This window comes from Eumetopias jubatus, unplaced genomic scaffold (assembly GCF_037043125.1).
Source record: "Eumetopias jubatus isolate StellerSeaLion01/CBP00866 unplaced genomic scaffold, mEumJub1_p1.0 scaffold_13, whole genome shotgun sequence".
Lineage (NCBI taxonomy): Eukaryota > Metazoa > Chordata > Mammalia > Carnivora > Otariidae > Eumetopias > Eumetopias jubatus.
In genome coordinates this window covers 112,569,398-112,596,500 of record NW_028274819.1, presented here as the reverse complement: position 1 = coordinate 112,596,500, position 27,103 = coordinate 112,569,398, and the positions used below count along the sequence as shown (strand labels likewise).

General features: G+C 37.8%; 1 protein-coding gene across 2 annotated transcripts; it reads right to left on the bottom strand.

The window, feature by feature from the left end:
* Window positions 1–1,162: 1,162 nt before the first annotated feature.
* DCUN1D5 (defective in cullin neddylation 1 domain containing 5) lies at window positions 1,163–27,103 on the bottom strand. Of its 2 annotated transcripts, XM_028105796.2 has the most exons (8): window positions 26,700–27,103; window positions 24,571–24,662; window positions 19,503–19,573; window positions 18,920–19,011; window positions 5,456–5,564; window positions 5,265–5,369; window positions 3,142–3,244; window positions 1,163–1,500 (listed from the first exon to the last, which is right to left on the bottom strand). In XM_028105796.2, exons 1-8 carry the CDS (start codon window positions 26,783–26,785, stop codon window positions 1,445–1,447), a joined length of 714 nt encoding a protein of 237 aa, XP_027961597.1. In that variant the 5' UTR covers window positions 26,786–27,103; the 3' UTR covers window positions 1,163–1,444. The 2 variants fall into 2 exon arrangements, with proteins under 2 accessions (XP_027961597.1, XP_027961599.1); XM_028105798.2 differs by lacking the exon at window positions 24,571–24,662 and having other exon boundaries at window positions 26,700–26,770.

The following is a 27,103-nucleotide window of genomic DNA, read 5'->3' as shown; positions in this document are numbered from 1 at the left end:
TTGTACAAAGTGATTTCATTAAAAGGCAAGCAAGAGAGTAATCACTTTCTCCCAGCTCATTAACCAAATAAACCATAAAAATCTTTAAAATGCTATTTTCCCTTATGCAGTCAATACTGACAGTCACTCATTAAATAAATTCACTATTCAAAAATCAGCCTTTACCTTAAATCCCAATAGAAATGTTCTTATTGTGGAAAAATAATCTATTTACTTCCTTCCACTCATACACTGAAATTAGCAATGCTGTTGAGGTTGCGGCTGGACCATGAATGGGATGCTGGATGGTTTGGAAAAGCAATGTCCAAACAGCCCTGCTCCTCGTCCAAAAGATGACTTTTACGTGAATTAGAAAAGGCTGTCCTTTCCTCAAGATACTTTATTGCCAACATTTAGAAAGTTGTGACAATTAGCAATTCTGTGATTGTACCATCAACGGTACCCTTGAGCTGTGCACCATTTTACCCAGAGCTCTCTCAAGTCTTATTTTATTTTCTTCTTTTCCTGTATGTATCTTAACTGAATCCACAACATCAGAGCTAAGGTTCCCTTGTAAGACCAGAAAAGGTCCCTCAACAAAACTCTCCATATCACAGAATGAGTTAAAGAGATCGTATACACGCTACTCGTAATGACAACAGTGATGATCACACAAGTTCAATACTGCTCTTGATTCTGTCCTCAGCCTAATTTTGAGACCATTAATGCAGGAATGGTCTCTGTAACTGACACAATACAGAAACCTTGCAAGTCATATTAAGAATATACATTCAGTGCTGATGAACACTTACTGACGATACTATTTAACGGTTAGGAAGCAAAATACCAGGACATAATCATTCCAATCTCAACTTTCCAGATAAAGCATGTGCGTAAGACCATGGCTGGTTTCAGAGAACACCAGAGCTGAGCGCCAGAGAACTCCCAATATCCAGAAATGGTTTGTATTAGCTGTATCAGAACATCATTATCCCAGAAGCCAAGGCCAATATTCTTCCTAACTGTTCACAAATGATTATAATGAGCCATACCATCAGCCGACTACATTGCCAAATATTGTTTAAGATCTTTGAAACTCCAAATTCATGGTGAGAAACATCCTCTAAAATTCAAGAATTAAAATGTACAAAAATAAATACCACTCTGACACTCAAGGGACATCTTCACTTTAAGGCCTTTGTCACAAATCTGAATCTTTATTGTTCTGAAATAAATGTTAGAAACATAACTCAAAACAAAAGCTTCAATATTCAGTCTCAGAAGAGGTGTGGCTCAATGCCCATCACATGTAACAAGAAAACTTCCTTTAAAAAAAAGGAAAAAAAAGTACTACGAGAAGTCTTTCATATGAATGAAAATGCACCCTTTGGATTTTTTCCTTGTTTCGTTAGCCTGTATACACGTGGGCGTCAAAAGGTGTGCATTTTCTTCACATTAGTTCTTGCTATGATGTTTGACGGATCTTTTGCCACTCAACAAATTCATCGAGAAGAACGGGCCCTAGAATAAAGAAGAAATTTTCGTTAGGATTCAGTGAACTCAACCGTCCAACTACAGAACACACTGTCCACAAGCTCTGCATCAGCACTGAGGATGGACCCTCCGCTGCCCCAGGGGTTTTGCTCCCCGTCCCACCGCTGGACTCACCAGTGCTTGCTTCCCTAGTCTTTTCTCTTCAGACAGAAGGGACTTCCCACAATGGGTATTTGCTGCAACTTCCTTCGCAAGGTGAACTCTCTAATAACTAAGTCAAGATTAACCTCTCCATTTTTCTAAACGTTCACAACATTCTGTTATTTAATTATTAAGGAATATGCAAAGTGTTCAGTGTAGTATTTCCAGGTTCCCTCACCAAGAAGTCTGTAAGCTTGTTGAAGGGGTGGCCGGTAACAGGACCCAGTAGGAGTCTAAACATGCAGCAGGTGTCTACTCAATAGCCGACCTAAGAACTATTCTACAAAGACATCTGTATAAAGCGGGGTGGTCCAAACTCATTTCCTGACAGAAGCCAGGTAGGCAGTTTAAATGAACTCACTGTTCTCTCTCTCTCTTTTTAAATAGAGGAAAACTCACTGCCAGAAAAAAATATGCTTGCTCTATTTTTCTTAAAACACACAACGTTCTGGTGGTCTTTCTTTTTCTCTCAATTTCACAGACATACCTCCCTACTCTAAATCAAGCAGCAGATAAGCCCGGTAATAAACGGCAGCTGAAAAGCAAGCGAGCTGTTGGCATAAACTGTGGGCCAGCAAAGTGGGAGGCAAGTCCCAACATGAGCTACTGCTCAGCCTCAGTCACTAATTCCAGGTACAGTTTTGTCAGATTTTCTGATTTTTCAAACCAATCTGGAAGCTTTATTTTTATGCAAAAACTCTTAATTTAAAGGTTGACTCAAAACACACATGAATATATACATCTGCAGGCCACATATAGTCGTTAGGCTCCCAGCTTACTGCTGCAGGTACTGTTTCTAAAAGTATTATTAAATGGTTTACCATTCTGTAGGGAGAGAGAGATATATATAGGGAGAAATAAAGTTAGCCCTTCTTTAAATAAGTCCACATTTCAATTCATGTTTATAGGAATGTGTCTTACCACGTAACCCTTCCCAACACTAACACAACACAGGCAACCAAACTGGAGGTGGAAATGGAAAACTTCTTGTACTATTTTAGAGAATGTGGCTTACCTAACTTACCATTACTTCACAGATCTGTTTTAAGACATTCTGCCCTTTCCACTGAAGAATACTGACTGATAACTTGAATGACTGAGAAATTATATTTTAAGAGATTTTATTTAAGAGAGAGGGAGAGAATTTCAAGCAGACTCCATGCTGAACATGGAGCCCAACATGGGGCTTGATCCCACAACCCCAAGATCATGACCTAAGCCAAAATCAGGAGTTGGACACTTTAACTGACTGAGGCGCCCAGGCACCCCTGCAGCAAGATTTTATAATATACTGCTCAATCTAAGCTCTTGGTCTACATTCTACACCTGCCTTCCCCACACTTTCCACATTATTAAATAATAAAAGTTACTGCTAGGAAGTCTAAATCCTTTATGGCAACGCTATACAAATGTATATTCTCATCTAAGAGTTGTAAGAATTTTATTTTCATAGGAAAACATACTTACAAGCACCATCTTCATCATAGTTACTAAGATCAGCATGGACAGTCCTGCTGAATTCTAATACGTTGTACCACTGATCTTTGTTCATAACACGATACTTTGATTGCTGTAGAAAATGATATAAATATTTTGAATACAGAATAAGCATTATTTATTAGGAATTGACTTCGATAAATCTAGTTATATAACATTTTTTGTGATTTGGTCTTAAAACATGTATCCCTCTTTAAATTACTTGTGCTTCTAAGAGAAGTCTCAGGGACATTTACATGTTAACATTATCCAAGTTACGTTTTCCTTTATCTTTCCTTCATTTTAGAGAGCATGGAAGGTACTAAGAGTAAGGGTAAAACTCGATGTCTACCTATGTATATACTTGTGGAACCACCACTGAACTCAAGATTGACAGCCTACCCTGTACACACTGCGTCCCCTCCTGTTGCCTCTCAGAACACCCCTTCTTCACTGAGCTTTACTGTTCAGCCACATTTTGAAGTTGGCATCTTTGTAGGCAGTACAAAGAGTACTGGCTTGGGTTCAAACCCCACTTTTCCACTTACTTGGGTGACCCTGGGAGCATTATTTAACAACAGAGCCCATTTCTTCATTTGCTGAAGGGGGATAAAACATAATTCAAAAAGTGTTATAAAGATTTAAAGAAACACTGTAGGTCGAACACCCTCTACATAACAAGCACTGAAAATATTTAGTTCTCTCAGCTCCCTTTAGCAGTGAATATTTTTACACTCAGTTCTATTTATTTTTGCCCAAAACTACTAATAAGAGGAAGACTGATAACATCCATCAAAAACATCTACTTTACTAGCCTTCATTATGCCCATTTTATTAAGCTTAAAGATTTAAGTGTACATGAAACCCACTTACTTAAGTCCTTTCCATGACATTGCTTCTTTCTTCCTTTTTTTTGTTTTAAAGATTTTATTTATTTATTTGTCAGAGAGAGAGAGAGGGAACACAAGGAGTCCGATGTGGGACTCGATCCCAGGACCCTGGGATCATGACCTGAGCCGAAGGCAGACGCTTAACCATCCGAGCCACTCAGGCGCCCCATATCATTGCTTCTTATCAGAAGCTTTAAACAAAATTAGTCCAAGGAATTTGCTATGATAATCAGCTTTACGAGAAATTATTTTCAAAGCAAAAAGAAAAGGTATATATACTCCAGAAATGGTGAGTGCCATACTAAAAAAAACTAAAACTGAAAAGGCACAAAAACAGGTAGAAAACCAGAGAAAGCAATGGAAAGAAGAAAAGTTATCTCAGAACCACTGCTGGTGGTAGTTGCTATGTTAAGTCTTCTAAAAGAATACTTTCTCCGTGAATTCAGCATACATTCTTTACTCATCAGTACATTGAAGTACAGGATTATAGCCATTCTCATCTCTGTGGACATAAAATATTTTAATTCTAATTATTTAGATTGAACCTAAGTGAAAAGTAAAGTTTTATTATTACTACAACTGGTTCCCTTATGTAGATTTCAGCCTAAGATCTTGTATTAAAGAAACCTGATAGGATCGCCTGGGTGGGCTCCGTTGGTTAAACGTCTGCCTTCGGCTCAGATCATGATCCCAGGGTACTGGGATCGAGCCCCACATCGGGCTCCTTGCTCAGGGGGGAGTCTGCTTCTCCCTCTGCCTGCCGCTCCCCCTGCTTGTGCTCTCTCTCTGACAAATAAATAAATAAAATCTTAAAAAAAAAAAAAAGAAACCTGATTTAGAAGCTTGATATTTATATACGAGCATCAAATCTCTTCTGCCAAAAGTCCAAGAAACTAATTCTGCATGAAGAACGTCTCTGCTAAAACGTATTTCTTGAAGGTTACTTTTTTTATGGGAGGGATGCAGGGCTGGAATCCAAGTATCTCATGTACAGAATGTATTAATGAACATGAACCTGTGTCTAAAAATGACAACATACATGTACACACTTTAACAGAAACTTTTTACTACTTAAGCAGATTTTTTTAAAAGCACAGTATTTAAAAATCTATTTGTCTTTCCTCAACTAAAGGTATATTTTCAATCAGAGTAAGCTTTAAAATCAAAATTTAAATTTAATATTCATCAGATTAATATTTTCAGAAAATGTAAGAACCTACACACCTCCAGGTACTGGTAAAATACTGAAAACAATGGCCATGTCCTTCCAAGCAGAAGAGCCAGCATAGACTTAGCAGTATCAATGTCAAGGCTTCTCTGATCTTTATCCTAAAACATAAGGAAAAATTCTCCTGAGTGTGGTTTCAAGATTAAAAAAAAATGTTAAAATTACAGAACATGGAAATTCCACCTACCCTTGCAAAATCAAAGGCATATCTGTAGATATTCTTAAACGAAGAAATATCATTCAACTGTGAGCGCAAAAAGTCAAATTTGTTCTGTAACTTTTCTGTGCAGTCACACCTTAAATTAAAAAAGCCAAATACATTATATAATCCAGAAAATTAAATAAAAGCATCCTTAAGGGGTTAGAAGAAATGCATTAAGAGAAAAGTGAGTGCATTTATGAAATTAACCTAGGTTTAAAATTCTGATTCACAAATGTAGAGTTACTAACAAACTTGTTGCCTTGTATGTACCAGTGGAAAAAAGAAAAAGGAAAAAAAGAGAAAACCTGGCTATCAGTGAAAGTTCATTCAGTTCAATGACTTTCCTTTTAAAAAATACAACTCAATCAAAAACTCCAGTAAAATCACAAATATCTCTTAAGAAGAGGTATATTAAAATGTGCTTTCACCACATGTGAAGTTAAAAAGATGGCAGAACAAAGGAAATGAATCAGGCCTCTGTCATCTATATCATCGAAAAGTTCTCAGGCACCAGCTTGGTGAAAAGAGATGACCATGAGTGGTTTTAAAAGCTTGGGATATAACTCAGAGAAAATAAACACATTATACTAGTGCTTCGGTCATGAATTCAGATTCCTACATTTTTAGTGACAAAAATCAAGGTAAATAGTGGCAGTACCTGACCTCAAATAAGGTACACATGCAGAAGAGTGCAAACAAGTTATCCATGTTATTTCGAAAGATCAGACATGAAACATAAAAAGGCAAACAGAATGCTCAAGATCTTCACCGGCGTCCTGACTCCCTGGGCTGATATCCGCTACACTGCCGAGCATGATTAATGCAGACGGTGCCTTTCACAAATGGTGCACAGCACATCTCCCCTCCTGCCGCGCTCTAGCTGTATTTCACCGACCCTTCCCAAGTGCCACAGCTCTGCTCTAGCACATGGTACTGCCTCTACTCTACTCGAAAGGCGTTCCCTCCAACAGTTTCACAAAATATCCCTCACCAACACCTAACTCACATTTTGCTACTGCTGACAGATCATCGGACTCCCTTCCATTAAATCAGGGTCTACCGTCTACTGTGACCCACAGTCTCCCACTCAAAACTGAGTTTTAGTACTCATCATGTCGCAGACATCTAGCATTCTCAGATTTAACAAAGACCTTCACTATTCTAAATCAACAATGTGACATGTGACTCATAATTTTATTAAGGTGTAAATATTTTGGATACATTTCTAACACTGATTAAACCTTGCATTCCAGGAATAAGCCAAACTGGGTAATGTTACCTGTTTCATACATTGCTAGATTTTTTGGCTATGTTCATACAAGAGACAGGCTTGTCAATTTCATTCTTTCACACTCTTTACTAATTTTGATAACAAGCTCATAGCATAAGCCTCAGAAAAACTAAATGACAATTATTACCCTTTTTTCTGTTTTCTGAAAAAGAAAAAGAATTAGCATTTGTCCAAAATCAGCTGAAAAATCACCTGGGTCTTTTCACCGAGGGAAAGAATTTTTAACTATTCAATCACCATTTTTAATGGTTATAGGATCATTCAGATTTTCTACTTCTTTTTGAATCAACTGATCATTGACAATTTTTGATAATTTATTTCACATATAATCTTACTTAAAGATAATTAAATTTGTAACAGTTCTGATGGATATTACTGCTTGGATTACCCACTTGTAAATGGTGCCTCGACAAGATGGTTTGAGAAGACGGCAAGGGTAAGCTTACTAGGTTGAAGAGAGACTGAGAGGAGAGGCTTTGGAGAAAACAAGTAAAGGTGACCCTTGAACAACACGGGTCTGAACCGTGCGGGTCCACTTACGTTTTCTTTTCTCTAGTTTACTTTATTGCAAAACTGTAGTATGTAAGGCCTTTAACATAAAAAGTATGTGCTATCTGACTGCTCATGTTATGGGTGAGGCTTCCAATCAACAGTAGGCTATTAGTAAATTAAGTTTCGGGGAAGTCGGAAGTTACACACGGATGTCTGACTACAGGAACTCCCGCTCCTGCTAACAGTGATGAGGACTTCCCTCAGACTCCTGCTAAGGTGGTGTCGGAGGCAGCTAGCTAAAACAGAATGTTTACATAAGATCCAGAGTTTTAGAACATTATACTCAAAATTTCCAGGTTTCAGTAAAAAATCCCCCATTGTTCAAGGGTCAACTGTATAGACAAATGCTGCCAAAGAATTTGGTTCTAAAAGGGAGCAGAGAAAAGCGACACTTAACTAGTGTGGGATGGAGGGGGACAGAAGGTTTGTTTTTCTTTTTTTATTAGACAAATAACTTCTGCTTTCAGGAAGATGAAGTAAGTGTATTTTTTCCCTGTGTCTCCTGCTAATTCAACTAAAAGCCCTGGACATTAGCTATAAAACAAACATAAGACTGGAAGAATCTGAAAGACTCTGAGGAACAACACAGTGGTGAGTTTCCCGGGTTTTCTTTTGCGCCTTATCTATCCTAGACCTGGATATGAAGGAGTCAGCAAACCAGAATGCCAACGGGGTAGACAAAAACAAACAAAAAAACAACAAAAACCTGCTCCCCCTCCTGCAAATATCAAGCGGCCAAGCAAGAAAGAAAACTTTGAGAAAAAACACTCCTCTATTCAACCACCACAGAAAAAACTGGCTCCATGCCACGCCCACCTACATCAGCAAAGATTGGAAGGAGGACTTCAAAAGTCCACCCTCACCAGGATGTGGGAAGGCCCTCCCTTTCACCTCCCGCACTATCAGTGGAAACCACAGAAAAGCATGAATTTCCACTCCAGCAGGTAGTAAGGAGCAGTGTCCTGGGGCAGTGTCTGCAGAGACCCCGTGGGGTGTGGAACTCTCACGCCTGCCAACAGCAATGAAGGAGTCCCTCCTCCTGCTGAGATGGTGGTAGAGAAAGGTAGCTAAAATAGAAGGTTTAAATAAAATCCAGAGTTTCGTAACATAATCCTCAGTATTTTCAGGTTCCAGTAAAAAAAAAAGCACTTGTCATACCAACAACCAAGATGTCAAGCAGAATGTAAAAAGAGCCAATATGTGCAAATACTGAAATGACAAGAAATATTTAAAATGTTTAAAATGATTTGCAGATATTAAAGCGGCTATTATGAAACTGCTTCAATAAGCAATTATGGACAAAGTAAAACAAATGAAAAGATAGAAAGTCTCAGCAAAGAAACAGAAAGTCTAAGAAAAGAAATGTAACATAAAAAAGAACCAAATGGAAATTTCTGAACTATAAAATACAGGGCAGACTTAAACCTTAGTGTATCAATAATTATATCAAATGTAAGTTGTCTAAATGAACCAATTAGAAGACAGAGATTGAAAGAATGGATCAAAAAGACCCACAAAACCAAAATTACCCAACGATATGCTATCTAGAAGAAAAAAATTTCAAATATAATATAGGCAGATTGAAAGTAAAAGAACGAAAAGTAACACATCATGGAAACATTAACCAAAAGAAAGGAGGGGTAGCTTTATTAATAACAGCTAATGTAGATTTCAGAGCAAAGAAAATGATCAGACCAGAGAGGAACAATGATAAAAAGGTTGATCCAGCGGCGCCTAGGAGGCTCAGTGGGTTAAGCGTCTGCCTTTGGCTCAGGTCATGATCCCAGGGTCCTGGGATTGAGCCCCACCAGCTTCTCCCTCTCCTCCTCTCCCTGCCGCTCCCCCTGCTTGTGCTCTGTCAAATAAATAAGTAAAATCTTAAAAAAAAAAAGTCAATCCATCAAGGAGACGTAACAATTCTAAACGTGTGTGCACCAAGCAAAAGAACTGCAAAATATGTGAAGCATAAACTTATAGAAAAGAAGAAACAAATATACAATTATTGTTAGAAATTTCAACACTCCTCTGCCAACAACAGATACAACTAGACACAACATCAGCAAACATAAAGAATTCAACACCATCAACTAACAAGATCTAATGGACACTAATTGAACATGCCAATGAATGACAATAAAATATGTGTTCAAGTGTCCACACAACTTAAACCATAAGAGACCACAGCCTGAGCCATTAAGAAAACCCTGACAAATATGTAAGAACTGAAATCACACAGGGTATGTTCTCTGACTACAATGAAACCAAACTAGAAATAGCAGGAAGATAACAGCAAAATCTCCTTAGAAACTAAACAGACTCCTAAATTATCTGTGGGTGAGAGCAAGTCTCAACGGAAACCAAAAAATATGCTGACCTGAATGAATATAAGAACACAAGTCAAATTTCCTGAGACACAAAGCAGTACTGAGGGAGAAATTCATACAACTAAATGTAAATGTTAGAAAAGAGGAAAAATATTCTCAATTCATAATCTACCTATCTTCAGAATCTAGAAAAAGAAGAGCAAAATAAACCTAAAGCAAGCAGGAGAAAGTAAATTAAGAGCAGAAATCAGTAAGATTAAAAACAGACAAACAAGAGAAAAATCAATGAAACAAAGAGCGGATTCTTTGGAAAAAAGTCAATAAAACAGACAACTCTCCAGCAAGAATGACAAAGAAAAAGAGAGAATACAAAAATCCCCACTGTCAGGAATGAAACAAAAGATGCCATTATAGTCCTGTAGATATTAAAAGGATATAAATTTGACCACTTAAGACGAAATGGACCAGTTCTTTGAAAAACAAAACACAACACACTAACAACACAAAATAAATAATCTGATAAAATGATCTGAAATAAATAGTAATTTGGCCTTTTTATTAAAAAAAAATTCAAAATTTCAAAACTTCTAAAAAAGAAATCTGTAGGTTCCAGCAGTTTCACTGGAAAATGCTGCCAATCTCTGAAGCCCAATTCTATGCTGTATCTTCCAAAAAATAAAATATAAGGAAAAACTCTCTAATTCCTTTTATAAAGCCAGATTTACCTTGACATCAAAACCAATTAAGGCAGTATAAAAAAAAAAAGAAAATCACAAGAAAAATTTTAACCATGTATGATGATGGTTAACTAGAGTTACTGTTAACTAGACTTACTGTTGTGATCATTTCCCAAAACACACAAATATTGAATACGTTATGTTATACACCCGAAATGAACAATGTTATGTCAATTATACCCCAAGAAATAAGAAAAAGAAAATAAAGACCAATATCTCATGAATCCTTAACAAAATATTAACGAAAAGAATTCAGCAGTAAATAAAAATAATTATACACCACAACCAAGTGGGATTCATTCCAGGTATGCAAACTGACCAGTATTCAAAAACCAATCATTGTAATCACAACATTAACAGTCTAAAAAAAGAAAAGCTACATGATTAGACGATTTAATGCAGAAAAAGCATTTAAAATATTTCATGTGCATTCATGTGAAAACTCACAGGAAGATATGAGGAGGAGAACTCCCTCAGCTTGATAAAGAGCAACAACCTATAGGTAATATACTTTACATAGGGGACTGAGTGCAGTCCCTGAGATGGTGAGCCAGGAGGGTGTCCACTCTCTCCGTGCTTATTCAGTTATATAGGGGACTGAGTGCAGTCCCTGAGATGGTGAGCCAGGAGGGTGTCCACTCTCTCCGTGCTTATTCAGTTATATAGGGGACTGAGTGCAGTCCCTGAGATGGTGAGCCAGGAGGGTGTCCACTCTCTCTGTGCTTATTCAGCACCGTGGCAGAAGTTCCAGCCAATGCAATATGTCAAGGAAAAGAAATAAAAGACATACAAGACTGGAAAAGAAATAAAACTGTCCCCATTTCTCTATTTTATGTTATAATCATATGACACGACTACGGAGACAACACAAGAAGACAAGCACACACAAAGCCTTAGAGTGAGTGAGGTCAGCAAGGTCACAGGATACAAGACAACCACACAAAAATGAAATGTATTAGTAATGAATATATGGATGCTGGAATTAAAAATAGAATGCTATTTACAGTGGCTCCAAATAACAACTGAAACATTTACATGTAATTCTAACAAAACGTACACAATTTGTATGCTGAAATCTACACACAAATGATGAAAGAAATCAAACACCAAAAAGAGACATATCTATCTTGCATATATTCAAAGACCCAAAATAGTACAGATGTCAACTTGACCCATATTCATTATGCAGTTTAACCAAAATCACAGTGAGATTTTTTTGTAGGTAAAAGGAAGATCATTCTAAAATTTCGGGAAAAGCTAAAACAATCTTGAAAAATGATCGATCCTCTCCGGTTGCTGGGATGGAGCCCCTCATCGAGCTCTGCACTCAGTGGGGAGTCTGACTGAGATTCTCTCTGTCCCTCTCCCTCCGACCCTCCCTCTGCTTGTGCTCTCTCTAAACAAATACATAAAATCTTTAAAAAAAAAAAAAAGAGGAAACAAAATCAGTGATGTGATTCCAGACTTAGCACACAGCAGCTGTCATCTAGACTGTGTGGTGCTACCAGAAGGTTAAGACACAGATCAGCAGAACAGAGAACCCAGAGACAGACCCACGTACAAGTATGTCCAACTGATACAGGACAAAGGTGCGAAAGTAATTTAAGAAAGACCTTTTTCAACAAATGGAAATGTGGAGTAAGTGGAGTTCTGTGGGCAAAGAACAAACCAAAACCCGTCTCACACCTATTAAAGAGATGAACTCAAAATGCATCACTAAGTTAAAAGTAAAATATAAAAGATTTAGGGGAAGAATTCTTGAACTTGACACCAAAAGCACAGTTCATAAAAGGAAAAACTGATCAACTGAATTTCATCAAAATTAAAAACTTTTGCTCTGCCAAAGTCCTTGTAAGAGGACGAAAACATAAACTACAGAGTGGGAGAAAATATCTACAGACCACATATTCAATGAAGGACTTCTATCTAAAACATACAGAAAACTCACAGTGAAAAAAATTTATCCATTCATGTCTCTTAAACTCTCCTATTTTCCTCAGATATTATAGGTCACTGATTCCTACTTTATCTACATCTACCTCCCTTGTAATTCATCCATTGAGTTTTAAATCTTGAGTATTTTTCACTTTCAGAGATTTAATTATGCATTTAAAATCTGATCATCTGATACCATTCTTTTCTCTTTAAATACATTTAATGTTATTTATTTTATGCTGAAATTACAATTCAAAATACTAGCCTTTAAGAGTCTAATTCTGAAGTTTAAGATGTTTCCCAATATGCTTAGTCATTTTTGATTGATAATTAATGAAAACCGAAGCTTTCTCTGCAGAAATTGATGCTTCTGCTTAAAATGTATTCCTATACAGAAGAATCGCTTCCACTATATGCATGAGAATACTACTTACACCTGGGACATTTGTAAAATAGATTTCTGGCTTGTTATCCAAATAATGAATTCCAGTTTTCATCAGCATGATAAAGAATTTTTTATAAGAATTCTCTTGGGGATATGCCCTTCACTGTACGTAGAAGCAAGCCCAGGCAATCACACCTCCATCTACTGGGTAGGTGTGATATCAATGACTTCATATGAGAGTTTTGATCTGATTCTCACCCTACTCAAGTCCTGCAATTTTGTCTCTTATTTGCTATGTGCACCACAGGTTAATGGCCAGACCCTAGGTGACTAGGAATAGGTAGGTAACCTTAAGGTAAATGCCAGCTCCACAGATCCCTATGGTATCTATCACCAGCTCTTGTCATTTCTGGTCTCTAATTATCTTCCTTAATTTATAGTCAAGTCCAAGCATGCTTTTCAAAAAGATGCTTTCATATTTTATCCAGCATTTAAGTGTTTTATATGATAAATGGTTTCTCTGCACATTTAGTCTGCCATATGGCCAGAAAAAGAAATCAAAATTTGAGTAAGTTAACTGTCCAATTTGTCTGGGGCCTAGTTCCTATATATGAATGAGTGTATAATATATTTCATGCAGAAACAAGAGAAGTTTATTCTTACTGTTTATTAAAAATACATTACTATTTCATTAAGTGGCTTTTATCAGCACAAAAATTCTTCATTATGTGAAAAATAAAGCTTAAATAGCATCAAAAATTTAGTTAACTTCTACCGGCGGGATATACAAAAGAAACAAATTATCAGACTATATGCTCCTATAATGCTGTTGAAAATGTGGATGTCTTCAGCATCCCCAGAGTGACCAGCTGATAATGGTCAGGGTACTACATTTCAAGGAGCCTCTCACGTGTAATACCTTCCTTGTTTGTCTCAAGTGGAGGCCTCACCTTCTAAATCTTTGTAGCTTTCTGAAGCAGTGCTTTTCACATATTTCTTAGTAATGTGAGTCACATTTTCACACAAAATCTCATTCAGAATCTTAATATACTTGAGACTCAGGAAGGCAAATACGAGAGAGGATGCTTCCCTACATTCAGAAGTTCTTCCTCTGACCACCACCAGAGTTTGAAATCATTCTTCAGGGCCTGACATATAGAAGCATTCCAAACTTATTTGTTAAACAAAAGTATGAATACCAAAAAAAAGCCACAAAGTATGTCTTTATTTAATTATAAAAAGTTTCAAAATCCCTACCTGGGGAAAGGTTAGTGGGAAACTGTAGTTCCAACAAAATTATAAAGTGTGTAAGTGGTGACTTACAAGTTACCAAGGAGCTAAGAATCCAAGAAATCACAATCTTTTCCAAATATTTTACATTCCACAGGTACACAGAGCAACAATATTATTTAGGCTATGGTCTGAATAAGCTTAAGACAGAAAGTGAAGAACCAAGTTTCCAAACAGAGAGAGACCAGGTGAAATTCCAACTTCTCCATCTGCAGCCGTGTGGCTTCAGGCGCGTCACTGATTCTCTCCTCATTTTAACATGCAGGAGCAGAAACAGACAACCATGAAGCTAAAGGAGAATACACGAATTACATGATTACAACAGTTCTTAGCTTGAGATGCTCCTTCTGAGGCAAATGGCTTAAAAATCACCCGCACCCTGCTGTCTCTGTCCAAACTACTTCATACCATTCCTAATGGTCTACCTCAATCTCAAGCAGAGAAAGAATCTAACAGAACAACGAACAATCAATGAAAGAAACAAGAGAAAAAACTTCCATATTTAGTACCCATATCATAAACACCGTGAAGAGACCCAGCAAACCCAATGAGCATACCCAAGCAGTCACTAACACTTCACAATTCTTTTAGCTAACCTACCCCAAAATAGACTCAGAGGTTAGTAATATCCATACCTCGTAACTTGGGAAGTTTAGAAAGAACACTTCCCTTGAAGTAAAAAGAAATGCATTACTTCACTAGTACATCATGGAAAGCTAGAGAGAGTTTCTACATAACAACTAAATAAAACCCCACAGATTTTAGGGACACTGGCACCACAGGATACCATTCTCCAAGGCCACTGTGGTTAGAATGAGTAGAAACGGGTTTAAATTTCAACATTAGGACCTGGACATTCATTTCCCAAGTATTGCTAAATATCTGATTAGCAAGGCAGGCTTTTAAATTTCTGCTTCTTTAAAGACCTCTAAAATGAGAAGAAATTACCATTTGTGTATTAGATCTACATGAGATTTTCTTCCTTAATTAGAGAAGTCCCAACAAGTATGCTGTGATATGCTGATATACAACAGAGGAATTTTACTCACAAAGTTCTGTACCTAGAAATTTCTTTGAGTAAGGTCTACTGACCAAAACAAAACAGCACATCCCTGGGGGTACTTGGAAATGTGGAAAGAGGCATCTGAAATTGTCACGGAGAGCAGAGTGGAAGAATGTTAATGGCAATTAGTTGGGCCCCAAATGCTAAATGAATGACAGTCACACACTACACACATCACAGCACCCTGTCCACCTTACTCTTGCACCCTCACCGAAAAGTCAGATAACTGCTCCCATTCCTCTCTCACCTAAATCCAGTCAGGCCAGACCGCTGCCGTGACTCTTGACGGGCCGGGGCTCATGACAGAGACCAGAGGGTGTGCAACTGGTAGTGGAGCGACACTGCCATCCCTGGCACGTGCTACCCTCCTGCCTCGTCTTCTCCTGATCATAAGCAAGTACAGGCTTTCCAGAGCTCTATGCTGACGCTTTTCTCCACCAACATGGTATTTCACCCTTGCTCCGACACCACCGTCAGCTGGCACACGTGAGAAAAGTTCTCCGCTCCGGCCAGTAAGCACCCTGGAGTCCTGCACCCATGGATGCAAGGAAGAGGAAGATCCATATGGAATGTGCTGTGCACCGCGGCGCAGGTGCGTCGTCATGGGGATGAGGTCCACAGTTTTCATAAGGTTCTCACAAGAGTCTATGACCAGTAGCGTTAAAACAACTGCTCTACTGCAAACTATCTGCTACCTGATGGTTTCCCACTGCCTGTAACAGGGTTTAAGCTGTTTCCACGTTAGCCTAGGCCCTCTGTAACGTAGCTCTTATCCCCACTATCTGGAATTCTGTCAATTTTCTTTACGTACCTTTGGATTAGAACCAAGCAGACTACTTTCTTCACACACACATTTTCCTTTCCCAAGGCTCTGCTCACGATTTCTCTTCAGAAATAACATTTCCTATATCCTTAACCATCAAAATCCTAATCATACTTCAAGGCCCAGTTCAAATGATCTACGTCTACAGACTTTCCTGTCTACTCAGCCTCAATTAATCTCATTAGCAGCTGTGCTTCCTGTCGCATTCCACCTAGATGTCTGGTGACAGCATCACAGGGTCCTCCCTGCCCTCTCAGCACGTTCGGCAGAGGGCAGAGCCAGCCCTCTGCTTCACTGCGGTCACAGGTAAGTGGCACAGCACCTGACAGAACACAGGTGTTCACCTATGTGTTTACAGATCAAATCCCATCCGAGGGGCAATCTGGCGGTTACTGAACAACGATGGAAACTAGAGAGTAAAATCCCTAAGAAAGGATGTGCCAACTGCATCCTCTGAAATCTACAAAATGGCCATTCCAGTCTAATTATACACAAACTCACACCACAAATTCTTCCACAAAAAACAGAAAGGCAATTCAGATACAAAAAGTCTTTATCAGTAAACAGCTTTAAAGTAAATGAACGTACAGAAGTATTCTATACAGTTATAGATTTTAATGAGTCATGGTTGTTAAAGTCTACTACCCTTGAGCAAAGTCAATGTTTTTAACTACCAGGCTGTTTCTATTCCTTAACAGAGCCCTACTAAAGTTTTCTAAGGGTTCAAATTAATTAATTTGAAACAATTGATAACTACACATTAAGACAATTTAGGGACCATCAAGTAACTATGCACAGGTTAAATCAAATCCTAGAAATATGAAAAAATCTATGAATGGAAACGAGTCTGTGAAGTTTTACATTTTATAACTATATGTATTAAATAAAAACAAGTATACCAGGCAACTATAAAATAAAAAATTAAGACTTCTATAGCTTCTTTTGTCTCTCCTGCTTTAAATTTTAAACTACTGTAGTCTTTGCAAGTTTTTTACAAGAAAATTCAGGGAGTAATAAGACTTAGCTAACTGATAAGAAATACTCTGTACTTCACATAGCAATTTATATCGTGGGGAAAAAAACAACTCTTTTCCCAATCAAGAGCGCTTGCCTAATTTGAGCAGTGACACAGTTCTACATCACAGAGTAAAGCAGAGGGGAAGGGGATAATAAATGAGGGAAACAGATCCCTCGGGGTCACTTTTAAGTGTTCAAGTACTGCTTTTATGCTGTGTAGCTTGTGAACTTCCTACAGAAAAGATGTGCTAGTAAAAAAATAGGTTCAAGGGTTAAGTCAATTTCTAGTCTTGTACCCAAATTCATATGCTAATTATTCTAATTATTAGAAATGTTTTGTGTTTACACGTTTCTGTTATACAAAGGCTCTTTCTATGACGTCAAATTATGCAAAAACAAATAATGAGAAACTTTTTGGTTTAAAAATACATGAACACTTGTTAGCTGGGATATTAAAAAAAAAACAATATACAAAAAATTCAGGAGCAGTACAAAAAGCAGTTATAAGTGCCAAATAAAATGTCTTACAATCAATAAGCGATGTAACAACTGATATAAATTTCAATAAAACAGACAAAAACTATGAAAACTAGTTTATATTCTTTGCATACTTGTCTGTATATTTTATCTTTCTCTAAAAAGCTAATTGAAGGTTGGATGTTTCCAAAGAATTTCAAAATCAACATCATTTTAATTTGGCATGTTATGACACCTAGACGAATGACATAATTCAAGCCTGGTTGTAAATACTATGATTCCAAACATTAATAATAGTCCTTTATTTTATAAAGAATGATAACATAAATACAGAAAGATAATGCAATAGGAAGTACAGTATGCTAGACTGGTAATCTGGAAATTTAAATTCTAGGTCCTACCCGGGCCATTAAATAGGTGCATAAACCTTGGCAAACGTTTTGTTCACCTTTCCAAGTCTGACTCCTTATCTCACCTATAAATAATTGAAATTACAGGATTGATTTTATGTTCTATTCTAGAAATTGTAATTTGGCTCATATAAGCAAAGGTTTATACCTAAATATGTAAGAAATATCTGCATGTTAATACTGGTTAAAAAGGAGAATTACAAAGCACTGCATGTTGAAAATTCAAATATAAAAGTTCAAGTTCCGTTTGAACAGATACACTTAAAAAAATAACTGCGGTATTCTGAAATTTAAGGACACACAAACAAGTAATAAAGAATAGTAAATGTGTTAAAAAAAAAAAAAAAGCATAACCCACAACAGGAAACCACATGGCTAATTAATCTCCAGTTTTTGGCTCAAAAGTATTATAAATTAATGCTTCCTCTATTTTAGAATGTTGGTAATTAGTAACATCCTGCATGAACATTAGGAACATGACATAATTTAAAAATAACACATAATTACTGATTCTGAAACTAAGCACACTTTACTCTGGAAGGTCAAAATCACATGATTTTCATACAGAAGCAATTCTGAAACCTCATGAAAGAGTTCCAAGGCAGCATCAGAGAGTGTGTAACGGGAACGTGGCTAGGGGCTGCACGGGAGCCTCACAACCTTTCTACTTTTCTTCTTTGTCAGATTAATTTGGCAGAAAAGAAGTAATAAAAGTGCCATGTAACTCTATCTTCAAATATTTTTTCAAAATCAAGCATAAAACTGCAGAGGAGAAGAGGCCCCAGCGCTTAGGACTGCCCTGAGAACAGACTCCTTACAAGCAAAACTCTATATTCAGAGAGGAAAGCCCTTATTCCTCAATCTATCTGTGGGTAAATAACTTTGATCACAGACCTCTAATTTACCCACTAAGAGTCAATGATTTTAGTAAAACTGTGATGAGGTTCTCAGAGAATATGAAAAATGGGGTAACTGTTCATTTTGCAAAGACCACAATATAAATTTTGTCAATCCCTGATTGTTACAGATTAAACCAATTTGATTACTTTAAGGTGAAACCTTACTCCTAAAAATTATGAAGCACAAAATATCAATTAAGATCTTCAAATAGGCCATCAAATTTGTTTTTTAAAAAAATATCTTACTGTAGTGAAGTCATCCCCTTTAACCATTCTTCCTTGGTAAAAAATCCCATGCTTTCAGCCTCCAATTTCCACGCTAAAACTAACATAATAATCTGGAAAGAACAGAACATAAAGGATAAGGGAAAGTCAGCACAGAGGCGGCCACGTCCGTGTCCATCACGGAGAGCACCCTGTACAAGCATTCCCACCCCACCACCAGGGCACGTGCGACCTCGGGCAGTGTTCCCACCCCACCACCAGGGCACGTGCGACCTCGGGGAGTGTTCCCACCCCACCACCAGGGCACGTGCGACCTCGGGGAGTGTTAACTCCAAAGAAATTCAGATGGGCCAATTCCTTAAAAGTACAAGTTCTAGCCAGCGTCTGAAGGTAGAATCTCTCTCACTCTATTACAATGACACAACTGTATCAAGAAAGAGAACACGTGCCCAACTTAAATTGATTAAAAATACTAATGACAACCCATAGTATTAAACATGAAGAAACAAAACCCTGATACAAGATTAAAGTGTCCCGAATTTTAGAAATTTATAAATATGCTATACCCCACTTGTATTCCATTCTACTTAGAAATAAAACATACATTTTCAGGTTCAACACCAATGTCTTCACAAAATTTTTCCATTCCTTCTGGCCCTACAACTTCATCAGGACCTTCAAAGACAAAAATAATTTATATATTTTATTGTTATAATTTAATATCAACATAAAACATAAGTCAATGTACTAAAGGCAACCATGAATATACCATAGCATTTTTTGTAAATAACAAAATTTGAATTTTGAACAGATCTTTGATAAAGTATAAATATTTGCTATACGATTTAAAATGTAAAATTTTTGAAATACTCTTTTAAACAGATTACAAAATGAAATTAAGGGGAAAAGTGGGGAAGTAGCATTAATATCAGTCATTTGTTTGTACAGTAACTTGAACCTATGCATTAAAAAAAAATTTACCGAGAGCCTTCCTGAAGAAAATTTTTCGCAATGCGTAAATATAAAGAACCATAAGAAATTTTGCTAGAATGTGTAGGACCAGCCTACAACTCAAGACAGTAATCAGAGAATACCTGCTTTCTTACTAAAACATAAGGTCATTTATTACCCTTTTGAAATACAACCAAATAAAATTTAATACTTTAAAAATATACACTCTTTTGAAAATAGTAACTTAGAAAAATTATTACTTTCCTTATCATCTTGGATCTAAAATAGACATCAAAGCATTAATTATGCCACCTTAATATAGAAACAAAAGTTTAATCCCTCAATTAGCTTATGTTTATCATTTGTCCAAAAATTAATGACACTTAGCTTGTTTCTTATTTTTCTCCCTTAGTAGCACTAAATAATCAATACACCAATTCTCCTATTTCTTTATTTCATCAGTTTCTGAAAAGACAGTGATTACATCACTGCTAGGTCTCTTTTGTAACTCGCTAAGATTACAACAAACCTGTGACAACATGGATGGACCCAGAGAGCATTATGCTAAGTGAAACAAGTCGGAGAGGGACAGATAATATATGATGTAACTTATATGTGGAATCTACAAACAAACAAGCAAAAAAAACCCAGACTCATAAATACAGAGAACAGGTTGGTGGCTGCCAGAGGCAGGAATGGGGGGTGGGAAAAACGGGTGAAGGTGGTCAAAAGTACAAACTTCTAATTCTAAAATAAATAAATCCTGGGATGTAATGTACAGAATGATGACTACAGTTAATAATACTATATTACAAGTTGCTGAGAGTAGATCTTAAAAATTCTCATCACCAAGAAAAAAATTTGCAACTATGTATGGTGATAGATGTCAACTAGACTTATGGTGATCACTTTGCAATGTATACATATGTTGAATTATGATGCTGTATATCTGAAACTAATGTCGTATCTCAATTAAAAAAGACTGAGTTAGTTAAAATAATTATAAAACATGACAGAAATATGTTATCGAATTTGATTTTTGAAAACACAGTCTTGAAATATTAAGGTAGCCAAAAAAAACCCTGTTTTCTTTTTTAAGGACTTATAAAAATCCTGCAGCTTTATTAATCACAGACAAGACCATGGCTACTCATTGGTGATGGCATTGTACATCATCATTAGTTCACAAGTACAACACGAAGCTAACGCCCAATGGTTTTTTCTTCAAAGAGTAGAGCCATCCAGTATGTGGGCCAATATATTCTTGCTGCTTCAGATGAGATCTAGGCTGCTAAGATGAGGTAAAAATATGGTCCGAAACCAAAAGCCTTATTTAATTTTCTGGTTTAAATAAGTACTGCAGTTATTTATGCAGTGAGGTGTTAAAAGGTGAGAGGGGTGGTAATTACAGGACACTTTCACCTCCTAATATATATTTGGAGGATTTTTTATGAGAATGTGTTAATTATGTAATTTTAAAAGCATACATATACAATAAAGCTGGTAAAAATATAACTGAGTATGTATCCTTATATATGGTTTCGTTGAAAGTAAAAATTAGATAAAAAATTTAATGGAAGGGCATAGTTTTTCTTTAAGCCATGACAAAAATGTATTATAAATTTTTCCTATGAAAAAGAAAACTGACTTGCCCTCAAAGCTGCCATCATTAGTAATGAGAAGAGAGAGCTGAAGAGTCATGTCAAGAAGTATCAGTTACTATCATAAAATACAGCCTTCCTAGAAACTGCGGGACTAGTTAGTGGTTAACATTTGATGAGAATCAAATTATATTTTGTTATATGTATATATAAGACATACACAAGACCTTTCTGTAAATGTTAAGTAACTTTCCCAAAGCAATGAAAATAATTACAAATCTAACTCTAAAACAAGGTCAATACCAATGTTCTTTTCCTGGACCGCATCTTTCCAGAACTAACGTTCTACTTATTGAAATACTCTTCCAATAAATCTACTCTGCAGCTGAATTTTACTCTTCAGGCTTTCCACTCAATTTAAGAAACTACGGGAATGATTTAGTTCACTCTACCAGCTGGTAGAACTTTATTAGAAGTTAGCCATTCTATCCTGTTTTCCGGGTTCTTTCTAAGATTTTAAAAGTGCCTTTTCACTTTCCATGCTTTGGTGCAGTAATATGACCCCGGTATTACTGAGTCCTTGCTAATGTAAATATCACTCAAGATGAGAGGTCTTGTGAAACAGCAAAATCATCAGGCTTAACACACATCACCTATGATATATTAACAAAATTAGTGGTAAAATATTTTTAAAAGTAAAAAAAAAAATCAATTTTCTTTTTTTTATAACCATAGATTGTTTGCAGCGGTGTCTGCAGAGTCTAAAACCATGCCAGCCATAGCAGATGATCAGCAAACAAAAACTGTGCTCAGTGAATGACACAGCACCTTCAACATGAGCTACACAGGAGCTATCCTGTTAATCCTGAGACCGAACTGTCAAAATCCACAACCAGGAAATCTAATGCCGTAATGCTATTACTCTGTTAATAAGAACTTACATTTATTGAGTTCTGACTACATTCCAGGTACTGAGCTAAGTGCTTTACCTGTATTATTCTCAGTAGGCCCAAAGACTGTCTCCATTTTAATAAGGGATATCCCCATTTTAGACAGAACAGTGACTGATTATTTGCTAAATAACTGGTTCTTCCTTGTCAGTTAGGTCTCTGCCCAAAGTAATGTCTAGAGAAGCCTTCTCTAATCACCCTACTTGAAAGTCCATCCAAACTTTCTACTTTCTATCCCTACACCTCACCATATTTTTACTTTTACAATGCTCCACGGACTAGAATTGTCTTGCCTACTTATCTATTTACTGTCTGTCTTCCCCACCAGAAGGCAAGTCCCTTGAAGGCAGGCATCTTGTCTAACTTGTTCACTACGATATCCCTGGCACTTACCAGTGCCTGACGCACGTCGAATGCTCAATAAATATTTACTGAATGACTCATTCAATAAATGACATAATGTAAATTACCCTCAAGTGCATATACTAATTTTTTTTGTATAAGGAAAATTAGTTGCCATGTACATATTTAAAAAAAGAAATTATAAGACAGTAGTAATTAAAAGCATAGGCTCTGCAATCAGAATGACCAAACTTCGAATCCTGGCTCTTGTCACTGTATGATCTTGGGCAAATTACTCAATCTAAACCTCGGTTTCCTCATCTATAAAAAGGGATAACATCACCTACTTAACAGAATGATTGTTAGGAAACCTTATATAATTAAGTATGATTTTTGAAATAAAGAGCAATTATTATGCTGGCTACTACAAAAATGCTAGTATAGGAAATAAATGTTGAGCTAATTAGATTATACAACCCACGAAAGTCCCAAGGAGAGGAAATTCAAATAAGCATGAAAGAAAAAAAATGGACTAAATTATGGTATCTAAGTGAAATAAGGTGAGTGACCTTTTGATTCTATATCATGAATTCCAGTAAAACTGGCATTTTGAATAATGGGTCAACATTTAAATGGAGGTCAGCAAGAAATGAATTCCCTTCATTTAATTTGGGTTAGACACTGTCTTGGGATGCCAGTAATAGCAGTTTTTTTGGTCTAGAAAGAATCTGTTCTGTTACTAAACAATTTTTAAATTATACTTTGGGGATCCCTCAGCTGGTTCAACAGTGAAGTTGCTGTCCCCCATCAATAGTCTTACTTTCCATAGTTAGCCTAAACTTATACCTCAAGTTCAGAGTATACTTTAGACCTTAACTGATCAGCACTAAATATGAGTGTGATGGCATATACACCGCTTTATTTTAAATGCTGAGAATGATAGTGATAAAAGGAGGAGGGAGAAGCTATAAAATCATTAATTCCATAAGACCGAAACTATTCTGAGGGAAAAAAAATGTTTTCATACATGCTTATGAGAAAGTAATAAATGGGAAACAAATATTCTATTTCATATGTGTGCTTAACGGTGATGTCTCCTCCCTGGCTCTGACTTTCACCCCCAGGCTACAGCTCCACCCCAACCCAGAGCTTCCAGCGCTTACAGGATTTAGCTTCAGTTAGCTCCTTCTGGAAGCCCTTCCCCGACACTCCCAAGGCTGGGTGACATGTTCCTCCTCTGAACTATCACAGGACTTCTAATACAGCATTTATCACACTGTAGTAGTATAGTTGGTTTACTTTCTGATTCATTACTGCATTTCTAGTAGAACTGAAGGGGGCTAACCAACAATGATTAAGGGGCAAATGTGTTGTGTAATGACAGATCTGAATCTTAAATCTTTTACTATGCCTCCCCCAAAGTTTCAGAAAATGTCAGTTTAGGTTCAGAAAATTTTCAATAGAATATGGAAAAGAAAAATAAAAACTATATAAAGCATAAAATGTTTTATTATATACTTTGTGTTTTCAGACTATTAAGTCTACGTTAGCTAATAGACATAGACCAATAAATGTATGTTTACAAATTGTATCAATAGTAAATGAGTTTCACCCCTCCCACTAAATATATACTGAATTACATATTTAAAGAAATATCATCCTGACATGGCACCAAATTCTTAGTCTACCTATAATCCTCAGTCTTGACCCTGATCCCAGGACACAGCACTAACACAAAGCAGGCCTGCAATAAATGATTTGTTAAATGAATGAACCAAAAAAAATGTTAAAGCATGTGACTGATATCTTCTTATATTAATTTCATTACCTGCATACTCATAAAACCAAGCCAGGCACTTCTTGCTTGAAAAATGTTCCTCTCCACTTATTAGTCTAGCAGGGGGTTGGGATCTGCAATAGCTTAGAAAACACACAAATGCCTAAGAATTTTATCAAGTCTCAACTTTCAGTGAAAAGCTAAGTTCAATATGAACTACTTCAATTCAAAGTAAACAAAGTACTTTTTTTTTTTTTACAGCTGGTATTATAGGAAAAAATCGGAGTTGTTTAGTATTTGCAATTTGAAACAGTAATGTATATGTAAAATTTTCTTGCTAACAAAACCCAAATGCTACTTTGCTCACTATCAAAATCCAAAAATATCACCTAAAATCATTTCCCCAGATTTCAAATGACCACATGGAAGTTCAACCTAATGGTCTCAAGACGAGTCGTTGGGAATGTATTAATCTTTATAGTGATTCTTCTGCTGACTTGTATGGAAATTATATTTGTGTATAATACGCATACATTTGAAAACAAAATCTTATAAAATATATTTTGATATTTAATGAGCCAATATTTTTTAAGAATCATATATTAACAGCTGTTTACTTATCATCTGTCAAACTTAAATAGGTATTTAAAGACAGAAGATGATTTAGGACCCAAGAGTATAATGAAATCCCACAGATTAAAAACAAAAGGTAACTGTAAATATGAAAATAATTGTACAAATAACTGGGCCAAACCTATTTAATCCCAAAGCCTATCTCTTCCACAAAATCACTAAAGGTTGGGAAGTTCATAAATGGCTTTTAGGATTTAATGAACTTCAAGGAGCTCAGAGAGTTACACCACCACAATGACCTAGAAAGGCTACAACTCTAGCTACTGAGTAATGTCATAAATAAGGGTACCATATTTAACATCTTAAGTTGATAGAGCAAAGTATCACCTGAGTTTTAACAACACTGACTGCTTGTCTATTTTAATGTGCTTCATTTAAATAATTTTGATATGTTATGCACTTAAGATGGCCACAAGTTAGAGTAATAAAAAACTAACTTCTATGTTTCATAAAACTATGAGCTGGTGGAATAGCGCTGTCACATTCTAGTGTGTCACCAAGAGGTATAAGATAACCTTATCATCTTTCACACTAATAGCCCCAAAATATCCTTAGTGAAAAAGTAAAAAAATTCCGTCAACTAGGAAGGGAAGGAAGATGCAGACTAAGGAAGTTGGCTCCCTCACTGTTGAAGCCGCTCTCTGTAAGGAGAGCTCTGTCATTACCTGTCCATAACGCTGACTACGGTCCTCTGTAAATGGCAGCATCTGAAGCTGTTACATCAAGTGCCAACCGGTGATACAGACACCCAATGAGATTTAGAAAAGAGCCACTTCTCACACCTAAATTGCAATGATTTTGTGCAGCACACAACGTTGCTACAGTGGGATCAAAGAGCTCGAGTTACAGCTCTGCTCTAGCTTCTTTTTCTCCAAGAGGATACTGAGCAAAATAAGTCCCAGTTTATTAATATTTATACCGAGAGCTAACAGCATCTTGAATGCTAGAAAATAAAACCGCAAGCAGGGCCTTTCCAACTCTGCACGTAGGGACTTGGCGCAGGTGGAGGCACTATCCTTCCAGAAAAGGGGCTTCCTGCTGGGATCTTCTGGCTTTGACCCCTCCAAAGACTCCATCTGGGGGCCAATTACAGCACAGGGAGCTTTGCTGCCTACCCCCGGCAGTTGTCAGGTCGACATTACCCAAGCTCCGCTCCCTTCCTCGCACGCTACAAAGAGATTCTAGAAGTGACCCTTCCGCGGACCTGGACTCACTTGCAGGTCTGGACGAACGTCGGGGCGGGGGTGCAGAGGGAGTAGGGGACGAGCAGCGAGGGGCGAGGGCGCAGCTGCCGTGCGCAGTCCCGTCTCCCCACCCTCCAGGGCACGCAGAGCCGAAGGTGAGGCGACTCCCGCAGCCCCTCCCCGGGCGCACAGGCCGAGCACGAGGTGCGGTCGGGCGCAGAGCGTCGCGGGGTCCCGCGCCCAGCAGCCGGCTTTCTCGGCGGGGGCTCGCCTCCCCAGCCCGAGCCCCGGAGCCCCGGCCCGCCTGCTGCTCCTCTCGCCGCCCAGCCAAGGGGGGAAGACGGAAGGGGGGGGAGGCGATACCTGGAGATTTTACACTTTTTGAGGCCTCCGTCTTCCGCCACTGCCGCTGCCACCCCAGGGGATTTTCTCTTCTTCTTCACCGGCATCTTCCGCCCTCCCCGGCAGGGCGGCCAGAGGAGCCGGGGCAGGGGGTCGCTGTCCGCCGGGGACGCCTCAGTGCTGGCAGCCGGCTCCCAGACACAGCAGCAAGCGGAGGAGCAGAGCCGCCAGCCCGCGGCAGAGCGGCCCAGCCCGGCCGCCGCCCGCGCCCGGGTCTCCGCCCCGTCCTCCTCTGCTCGCGGCCGGGGGCACTCCTCGCCGGTGGACACCGCGGCTCGCTCGCACCGGGAAGAGAGAAGGCGGACAGCGCAGCACCTCCAGCACTCACACACTCCGCGAGCGAGAGGCTCGCTCTGACCCGGATG